The sequence below is a fragment of the Amblyomma americanum genome, chromosome 2 (genome assembly GCF_052857255.1).
Source record: "Amblyomma americanum isolate KBUSLIRL-KWMA chromosome 2, ASM5285725v1, whole genome shotgun sequence".
Lineage (NCBI taxonomy): Eukaryota > Metazoa > Arthropoda > Arachnida > Ixodida > Ixodidae > Amblyomma > Amblyomma americanum.
This window is the reverse complement of record NC_135498.1, coordinates 125,528,659-125,539,341: the sequence shown is the minus strand read 5'-3', so window position 1 is coordinate 125,539,341 and position 10,683 is coordinate 125,528,659. Positions and strand designations below refer to the sequence as shown.

Sequence of the window (10,683 nt, the reverse complement as noted above, 5' to 3'; positions counted from 1 at the left end):
GTTCGACGATGAGTTCCTCAGGTGCGCCTAGCTACGCATATGTAAAATATTTCGACGGCGCAAAAGCTATAGTTCATTTATCTTTAATACGCGAGTATACGCCATCATCTCTAAGCGACCTGGCAAAGAAAAAAGACGTTTACTGGGGCGGCGGCAAAGAAGAGGAGGAGGGATTTTATTCCGCCCAAGTAATGGAACTTGGAGGTGAGTTTTGCATTTACTTCACCACGTGGTCATTTAGATTTGAGAAGCCTGCCAGAAGTGTGACGCTTACACTGACGTGATGTATTTACAACCTATACGGTTTTAACGAAGCTTGGTGGCGTTTAAATGAGGTATGTGGTCATGGATTATCGGGATGAAAAAGCGCCCTATTGTTTACATGAAGCCTTAGACGTGCTTTATTTACTGTTGCGAACGCGTGCAGAACGCATACGTTACCACTTTGTTAAACAGTGTGTGCGCCCCGTGCACATAGCAGCTAGTCCGGCGAACGCTATTTAAAGTGTTTTTTTCTTTCTTAAATTGAACTATTTGCACGAGGCAGGGAGAAGCCCGCTGTTTTCAGATCTGCTAGTTACATAAAACAAATTTTTGTAGCTTGTCTTGTGTTTGCTGACGCTTTTATTATTTTGTCTCATGTATTCTGTTCCAGTAACAAAGGCAGACCTCATACGCCGCCTAGCCAGGCGTAAAATTCCGGTGCCGGACTTCGACTTCGAGGAGTCCGAGCCAGTAGCCACAGTTTCACAGGAAAATGTATGTACTAAGAGAAGAGTCAGGCAGGTGTCTCTCTCTGTATGTCAAATATTTATTGTTGCTGGGAGCAGCCAGGCAGCCTTCGTCAACAGAGTTCTGCAGCGGATTCTTGAATTGCAGTATAGACTGGCACTGAGCTTGGCAGTACATGTTGCTTATGCGAAAGATTGCGAAGGACACGAGGGCAGGAGCATCGTGCTGATTTCATTCTCTCATATGTTGTTCTTGGTGTCAGGTCAAAATTTCATTTTTCATGTTGCCTCCTTGCGTCAGAAAATGAAGAACAAAAAAAAATACCTGCTGTTTAACTACTGCTGAACCTGGTTTTAGAGTGAAAGATGTGGTGTATTGGGCAACTAGACGTGGCACCCTGGGAGGTGGATGATAAATTAATACTTAATCATGAGAGGTTGTACCTCAAAGTGCGATTGAGGAGTCCACTGACTCAGGGAGCCAGTTATGTGCCCTCCCTTTCCTCAATCATCGGAGTCTAGAATGTTGGCAACGCCAATGCCAATGGACGCTGATGGCCTGTAGCTTCAGTGCTGTGGTTCTGCCACAACGTTGTCAATGCCAACGCATGCAGTGCACATCTGTCACTACAATGTAGCTTATAGCGTGACTGAGACGTTCACTCCACTGTCCCAGGGGGCCAATTATATGCACCTTTTCTTTGCTTTCGAAGCTCCCGCTCTTTATCTGTTTCGGCACAACTGCTGCTCCGCGACGTCACGTGGTTCTCCTTAGTTCGAGGCCGTATGAAACACACGCCAAACAAGCTGCAGAAGGCAGTAGTAAAGCTTTAGCTTTAGAATGAAACCAAAGAGATAGTGTTATAGAAGCCAACTATACGGTGCAGCCTGTCCAGGAGCGCTGACATGAATTTTCGGCAGCAGGTTATTAACGTTGGTCATATATGACCAATGCCCTAAGGCGTGGCAAGGGAACAGTTACCACGGTAGCAGTGTAATCTTTATCAAGAACTAGGTTTGTCTAGCCTTTCAATCTGGACCGACACTGTAATGTCAGCAATGCTCCAAGCTTTCCCAAGAGCAAGGGAAGTGCGAATGGCCTATTTGAAAATGCTTTTCTTGATGTAAAAGTATCAAGGCTTGTGCAAATTGCATTGAAAATGGCCTGATATTTTTAAGTAATTTGAAGTAAATGCATGATGAATAATATCATCTTTCAGTCTTCCTTTACAGCTATGCATATTATTGTTTAGTTAGAAAATTCCGGGCATCAAGCTTGCCCTAGAATCAGTTTTTTATGTTTGGCTCTGTTTTCGTGCTGTAACCTGTATCGTAAGCACATGGATGGGGCATTTTACTGCAGGCTGTATCAGCAAAAGATGCAGCAAACAATGTCAAAACAGCGAAGCGGCAGAAGCTGCAAGAATTAATGGATGGATCAAGCTCAGACGATGACGTTCTTCCTAAGAAGCTGTTGGAAGAGCGCCGAAAAAATGCGACTCTCCTCCGGAGACTGAAACAAGTGCGCAAAGAAAAGGCGGAACTGCAGGCCCGCCATGACCGAGTTGAGGATATTTTCCTCAACAAATTTGGTGAGTGATAAGCAGTATGCCTGTCTCAAAAGTGGGTAACTTGTGCTGATTACAGTGTGCAACCAATTGTGTGATTGGGTGCGTCTGGTGTTGATATATGCTATTTGAAGGCTAATTTTAAATTGTATTTTAAGGAAATGAAATAAGCAATTAAGTTAAATTCTTACCAGTGCAAGGTAAGAGCAGTGCGGGCAAGGTAAAAATTGCATGCAAGCTTCCGCTATGAGTGCCCTAGGTGCAGTTCTTATTGGTAGTGCCAGTCTCAGTACTGGGTGAGTGAAATACATTTTCATATGATCTTTTTATTTTGAATTTTTGAAATGGAATAACTTGCACCTACACACGCTCAGATTTTGAAAATTCTTTTTTTTTTGCACTGGTCTCTGGAGTGCATGGTGAATCCCTTTAATCAGATTGAATGGCACCGAGGAAAACATCGCAGTGCCCCTTTAATGAGTCAAAGGATTATTTGCGGCCATGTGTTTTGGGGACAATGCCTCACAACCGTCTGGGTAGAGGACATTTTTGGCCAGAAGGCATTCGGGACCCTTTAAACGGTGTCTGCCAGCAGCAGCTAAGAATTTTGACTCAAAAGCAGAATGAAAGTGTTAAGCAAAGTGAATTTCTGCATAATTGCTAAGCACATTATTGAAATTAACAGCTCAGGTCACCAAACCTAGTAGCTTGGTTTACATGCTTTTGTTTTTCTTACTGGTGGCGTAAAAAAAGCAGTTGAAAGAAGTCTGAAATACCCAGCCAGGTGTTTTTCTAATGTTGTGTCTGTTGTGTTTCATATTTAGAATCCTGGCTCGCAGCACGCTGCCATCTTTGCCTGAAGGTGTGTATAAAACAAGGTGTTTTACTGAGAAAGTTGCTTTTTGTGCAGAGTGAGGACTAGATGTTGCAATTTGCACATTTCCAGGCCTGTGAATTTTAGAGAAGAGGACAAAATCTGAACCAGCTAAGGTCTGATGATCTTCCAACAGTGTGAAGTAGATTGGCATGTAGATTAGCAAAGAGATGGTGGGCCGGGGCTAAAGAAAGCAGGTTAATTGAAAAGTATCAGCGGTTTCAATTTTGGCAAGTTCAGTTAGAGATTTCAGCAGACTTTGAACTGATCTAAAGATCAGGAATGTCATTGTGGTAGAGCATCCGCCTCGCATTCGGGAGGTGCTGTGTTCGATTCCCAGTGCCACCGGGTACCCATCGGTTTTTAATGGGTACAAGATTTCCCCTGGCCTGGTGCTCGGCTCTTCTGGGTGAGATGCTTGGGAAAGGGTCTTGACCACAGTTGCTCTGACAGATCAGCGATAAGTTCCGCCGTCAACAACGTTAAATCTGCCTCGTGCGGTAGAAGCCCATTTGTGGCCCTTTAAACCACAGCCATGGCCTTGTAGTAGAGCACCCGCCTCGGCTTCGGGAGGTGGGTGGGTTCGAATCCCACTGCCGGCCGTTTACCCACCGGTTTCCTCTAAATGGGTACGAGCTATGACCCAGCCTGGTGCTCGGCTTGCTAGGGTACATGGCTTGGCAAAGGAGCCTGCGCATTCAAATCCCATCTCTGTGGGCTTGGACTGACCTGACTATAAGGTATCTTGCTAGGAGCTAAGGTCAAGGCTGTGCATTTTGTATTTTGAGGTTCACATTTGGCTCACAATCTCATCACATTACACCTCAGGACACCCTGCCAGTTTTGTTGATTTCCTATATCAAAGTACAATAAAAACTAAGGGTACTGGTTGGTGGCATCGTTAGTGATCATGTGCTGTAACACTATCTGCAAACTTAGCATGAGTACCCACTGGTTTTCTAGGATTGCCTTAATGCTGTGGAGCATTGCCTTCTGGGTTGGAGACCATGCTGCGTGATGTGTTTGCAGAAGCTGATAGCAGGTCCTGTGCAGCCACCTAATGTGGTCTCACATTCAGCAGCCAACACTGCTTGGTGTTATTATCAGTCCAAGCCATGTGCTCAGGCATTCATGTCAAGTTTGTGGGTGGCGTTAAACTATGTTGCTCTCACCACTGGAGCAAGTAGCAAGATGTTCACCTTATAGCGAGCCCACTGCTCAATAGGTCAGTTTGATTTGGCTGCACTCATTGCATTAGTTCTGTAAAATTTAAGTAGCTGTGTCACATATCTGCAGTGCCGGATTAGTGAGTTTGTGTGGGGCATCAGGCATGGGCATCTGCTTGCCTCGGTGTCAGCACAGAGTTGCTGCCAGCTGCACGTGTTAGCATCAACGCCCACTAACATCGCAAACAATGAAGAATTTTCAAACTAACTGTAATGAAATGTCACTATCAACTAGACCCAGGAAATTGTTTTTTGCAGACAAATTTGTTTCATGGGTATACACATATGATTTAGGAATCCCTATCTGCTGAGATGCTGTCTAGTTCACAATTCTTTTTTGGGGGGCTGAGGTTTACAATTCTTATACCACGAATGCTGTCCGTCTCTTCCTTTCAAGAAGAAACTGCCTTCATTTCATTAGGATGGCGGTCATATCTTTTCCAACCTACACAGCTAGGTGCCACCATTTTTCTGCACTACAGCTACACTTACACCGCAGACAGCACAAGCCAGTCAAAAATTCATGCTGCACTAGGTGGGCACTTTTGAAAAATGAATACGGAAGTGCTGCACTCTTTTCATTGGTGCATCCAGTGCAGCCAAATTGAACAGACCTAATGGGCCATTGCTGGTAATGGCTACTGAGTACCTTTTCTATGTGCTGTCTTTGTACTACGTTCTTCTGATGAACTGGCCCCCTCAGTGTACTTTGTTAATCCTACTGTATAGAATTATGCCTATTTAATGATGCTTAATATTTTTGCAATGTTCTCTATGCTATGCAGGAACATTCCAGTTGTACTTGCCGCACAGAGCGTTCCGGAGCCTCACCACTGCAGCAAGTACGAGAATGTTCACCTTATAGTGAACTCACTGCTCCGTTGGCAGCAGCTACCACTCTGCAGCCATCTCCACTAGGGGATTTCAAAAACATGGAGGTATTGAGCTATACCTTGAGTTTATCAATTTCATCGCATGTATTCATTGCATGTATTATTGTTGCCTGCAGTGGCACCTGTTATGGTAGTTCTCGCTGTTTGTTTTACATGCATGTGTGTGATCGTATCTTGATCTTGTCGCCGCCTCGCAAGCAGAGATTCTCATTTCATATTACAATTGCACAGTTTTGATTCACAAAATATTTTGGCTCAATTCCATGCAGCCAGCTGATATTAAGATGGCGTACCAGTATTTTTGGTAAAATTCCAAGTGGAGAAGTGCAGTAACATTTTGTGGCAAATGTCAACATTTTTCACAATTTGCAGGCTTCCAAAAGTACCGGGCTGGTTATGCCGCAAAACTTGGGTGCTCTTGCCGAGAGTAGTGGTCAGGTACAGTGATTTAATTGCCCTCTTTTTTCGAAGCAGTGTGTAAACTTGAAATGATTTCAGCTCCCATTCGTGGTAACTGCAGGCAAACAAACTCGGCCAATCAAACCGCTATAAGAGGTTCTGTGACATAATCTTTAGAAATCTCATATTTTGATCTATTGGTCAAGTTCCAGTTTTGGTTTCAGGTTTGTAGTTGACAGTTCATTATTTAATTAATGATTATTTTGGAGAACTATATTTTTTGGAACTGAGACAAAGACGTTCAAGAAGTGTAATGTGATAGTAAACTCAAAACGTATGAAAATTTCCTGGAGTTACCCTTTAATGTACCACATATATTACTCTTTGTGGAAAATGAGAAGTTTTCTAACTTTGCAGGCTTCCACTAGCATGGCTCCTGGTCCTCTGCAGAACCACCCAGGTGGTGTTCTTGGTGTCAGTGGCCAGGTACGGTGGCTTCTCATGTTTAGAACTATTTTTGTGAGCTTGAAATGCTTTTTGCTTCCATTCTTGCTAACTACAGGCAAACATCTCCCAATGATGCCATTATAAGAGGTTATGTTACATGTAACTGCAGGCAAACTTTTGCCAATCAAACCCCATTAAGAGGTTCTATGACATAACCTTTAAAAATACCTTATTTTGATCTATTGGTCAAATTACAGTTTTGGTTTTCAGTTTTTTACTTGTTGACCTTTCATTAATCAATTTCTCTTTATTCTGAAGAAGTAGTGTAATGCAATAGTAAACTCAAAGTTAAAAATCCTCCGCGGTTGCCCTTTTATGTGCCATGTAGATTACTATTTTGTGGCAAATGAGGTTTTCTCACTTTGCAGGCTTCCACTAGCATGGCTCCTGCTCCACTGCAGGATCATCCGGGTGCTCTTGTGGAAGTCAGTGGCCAGGTACTGTGGCTTCTCATGTTTAGAACTGTTTTTGAAAGTTTGAAATGCTTTTAGCTTCAATTAATACCAATTGGTAGTTGCAGACAAGCAATCTAGAAACTGGCAAGTGTGGGCCTGAACAGCAGTGCACACCTCTTGAAAGCGTGACATTTTCCTTCTGAATGCATGGTATATGGAGCAGAAAAAAAAATTTTGCCTGCACAGCAGTGACAGCTCAGAGTAGCTTTGAAGCCGCCGCGGTGGATCAGTGGATATGGCGCTCTGCTGCTGACGCGAAAGACGCAGGTTTGATTTCAGCTGCGGCGGTAGAATTTTGATGGAGGCGTAATTCAAGAGGTTTCTGTATTGTGCAATGTCAGTGCGTGTTAAAAAACCCCAGGTGGTCGAAATTTCCGGTGCCCTTCACTACAGCGTCCCTCATAGCCTCAGTTGCTTTGGGACGTTAAACCCCCATAAAACCAAAACTTTATGCGCACGTGTAAATCGGCCTGAAATAACATGTCACGATGTTCCTGTGTGCATGACGCATGAGAAGAAATATGTTCAGTGCCGAGACAACTTGGTGTATTCCATTCCTTTGTCATGTGGTGGATCGTACATTGGCCAAACTGGTCGTTGTTTAACTAAAGACTTAAGGAGCATAAGAATAATGTGAAAAATGCTCCTGTATCAGAATTCATTGCCGTGATTGTTCATGCTGACCAATATTTGAGAAAAGTAAAATTGTAGCAAAAAGGAAAGGCCAGCTCACCAGGGAGATAATTGAGGCATCAGAGATTGAGGATAGGTATGGAATGCATAAGCACCCCTTCTGTTGCTATCTCGAAGAAAGAGCACGAATTTTTGATGTCCTAGATTACGTGCATCGAAAGCTTTCGCTTGCTCACAATGATTAGCCTGTGGAACTTGATGTTTTCTCTGTATGTTTCTGTTTTTCTGTGATACCAGCACGTATTTAAGCCCTGGTGTCCTGAATAAAATCGTTCTGTTGTTAGTTCACCCTATCGAAAATTCTCATATGGATGCATATGTGTCTCGTATGAATTTATATGTGTCTAAAATGGGGTCATACGAGATGATATGTGTCTAGTATGTGGTCATACGAGTTGATATGTGTCCAATATGTGTTTCGAATGGGCTGATATGTGTCCCTAGTATCCCTCGTATGGGTTTATATGTGTCCTTCGAATCCCTCGTATGGGCTGATATGTGTCATTCGTATGCCTCGTATGGGCATATGTGTCCTTCGTATCCCTCGTATGGGCATATGTGTCCCTCGTATGCCTCTATGGGCTGATACGTGTCTATCGTATCAGTTGTTTGAGCCGAAATATGGATTTTGTATCACCCGAATGGGCCAATGTGTCTTTCGTATCACTCATTTGAGGCAAATGCAGCTCTCGTATCACTCATATGGGTGAACTGCGTGTCTCAGTCAGCTGATATTGTCACGAACCCGAAGACGACAAAGTTGGCAGTGGCGTGCACGGAGCGCTCGCGCTAGGCCCACCGCCATTAAATCATTCCATCGCCATCTGTTATGTAGTACTGTCTTCACCTGCTTGCCGTCGCGTAACATTTGGCGTGAGGTGCGGAGTTCATCCCCATCCTGGTCCTGGAGCTTCGGTGTCCTGCGTGTGCCGTGGTCGTCGGTCGTGTGTTCCTGCCCGCACCGCCCGGTTGTGCCCCAGCCCGCCAGACCAGAACCGACCATGCCCCGGCCAGAAGACACGACAACTTGACGACGCCGCCGCTACTCGAACCTATGACCCCACCGACCCTAGAAGTCGCCAACATATTCGAACACAGCCCCTGCCCATGCCGTTCGGTGTGTTCATGGGCCTCGGCCGTCGGCTCAAGGTGACCTAGCTAGCTACGGCCCGGAAGCTTCTTGGACCAGCGCTCATCTGATCATCATCTGTTCATCGCTTTCATCGTGACGGCAAACCCTGCATCTTCTTCTCTTCTGTGTTCATCCGTCCTGTCACGCTAATCGTCACGCACTGCGTTTCGTCTTCACTGCCGGTCTTTCAGTTCGCGCGATCGGGACGATCGCTCGGCAGCCCCGGGTAGTGTCACGGACTCGAAGACGACAAAGTGGGCAGTGGCGCGGCACGGAGCTCTCGCGAAAGGCCCACTGCCATTAAATCATTCCATCGCCATCTGTTATGTAGTACTCTTCACCATGCTTGCCGTCACGTAACAATATATGTCTTTTATAAGGCTCGACGTATGAAATTAAATGGATAACATTTCATCTTGTCTTTCACGCGGTGCACTTGAGCTCATAATTGAAGAACACAGGTGATCAAATTAGATCCCTCTAACGTGGTGGCATGTTAAATCCCAAGTATAGTACCATTTTACGCTGTATCAGCTTAGCACATGAATGGACAAGCATATGGCATTCCAATACTGTCCTGTTTCAAAGCTACATCTCAGCTGAAGTGCACACATTCAAAAAAAAGTTTAGAACACCCTCAGGAAAACTAAAATTAAGCCAAGGGCACCATCTAAAACATAATAGATAATGAGGCCACAAAACATTGGTCCATGAGATAAATGACTCAAGTAGCTTCCAATAATAAGGAAGTGACTATACAGATGCAAAAATTTCCCATACATATATCCCGAGCTTGAGAGGTGTGTTGAGTAATTTGCCTCCTTGTCTATAACATGCTAATTACTGAAAGTGAAAGATATTATTATAAACGAAGCTTCAGATGTCTTTTTTCACAGGTGTAATTCATTTTTTGATATCGTCCTCCACTTACACTGATGCCCTTGCATCATCGATGCATTATTCTTGTTTACATGCTCTCAGAGAAGAATGAGGCTGATGGCCCCAACTGGACACTAAAGATCTTCAAATGTTTCTTCAGCTACGGTATAGCCAGTAGCTACAAGGCACCAGGTCAGAACTATTGGTGGGTGATGCAGAACATCCCGAAACTGCAGCTTATTCAACACGGCGGTATTGCCACCTAACTTGTTGTCATGCCAAGCATTGTCACATTAAATGATGGATTTTTTTAGGACAAACTTTAAGAAAAAGTGCACGGTCCTTCAGCACCCTCAAGTTCAAGAATGCCCACATTACGTAACCGTCTGCTTAATGTGACAATCATCACAAATAAATTCATCCACATGTGCCACGAGCTCAGATGCGAGAGGCAGACAGTGGGCATCCACTGCACTCCTCGTCTTTCACACTCAACACAGCTGGATCTTGCATGTACGTACAGTTTGTACCCACCTTCTGACTGGAAACATAACATACCCATTACCATAAATTGGACTCATTCGATGGTGGATAATGATAGGGAGAACACCTTCTGCCATCCAAAATTTGGTTTCGAAAAACTGTTATAACTGTACACTGATGTATACTAACATTTTCCTTGTGACTACTTCAATATCAGTGGTGTCATGTGCAAAATGAAAATATGAAAAGTGGGAACATCAAACTTTCTTTTCATTGTAACGTCTTTCCCTTTCACGAGGTGATAAATGTGTTACAGACCAGGAGGTAAAAAATATACTGATCTCCCCTCGTATAAACAGAATCCACCAATACCATCTGTTTAATGAAACAAACCTACATAATACACAAAAACACTACATATATACATCATGGAACAAGAGTAAGAGTTTTGTACACAGACCACACGAACAACACAGCAGCAAGTGACATACAATATTAGTTACATTTCTCCATATTTACTATACTCAAATACAACTTAAGAATGAAGTGGCAGATGCCTCTCAAAGGACCAGGCATTGTAATGAGCATGGAGGAGGAGGACACAACCAGCAGTGCATGAGAGTTTTGATGATGACGATGAGATGTGAGCCCGTTAACAGGCCAATGTGATCCATTAAACGTCTGCGTATACAAGCCGAGCACATCGAGCACTGCCCCAATGAGATTAGCAATAATGAGAATGACAATGTCTCTAATGAGCTATTGTAGACGCCATGGTAGAGGGCTCCAGATTAACTTCAACTGCATATGCGCTGACAAAGCACAGCAAAGAGGCGTGTTTTC

At 43.9% G+C, this 10,683-nt stretch overlaps 1 protein-coding gene across 1 annotated transcript; it reads left to right on the top strand.

Moving 5' to 3' along the window:
- Positions 1-7,411, top strand: LOC144119061 (uncharacterized). The gene is made up of 8 exons (XM_077651788.1): positions 1-204; positions 656-759; positions 2,095-2,323; positions 3,124-3,161; positions 5,185-5,337; positions 5,665-5,730; positions 6,109-6,177; positions 6,567-7,411. The coding sequence occupies exons 1-8, from the start codon at positions 9-11 to the stop codon at positions 6,687-6,689; spliced, it is 978 nt and encodes a 325-aa protein (XP_077507914.1). The 5' UTR covers positions 1-8; the 3' UTR covers positions 6,690-7,411.
- The last annotated feature ends 3,272 nt before the right edge of the window (positions 7,412-10,683 follow it).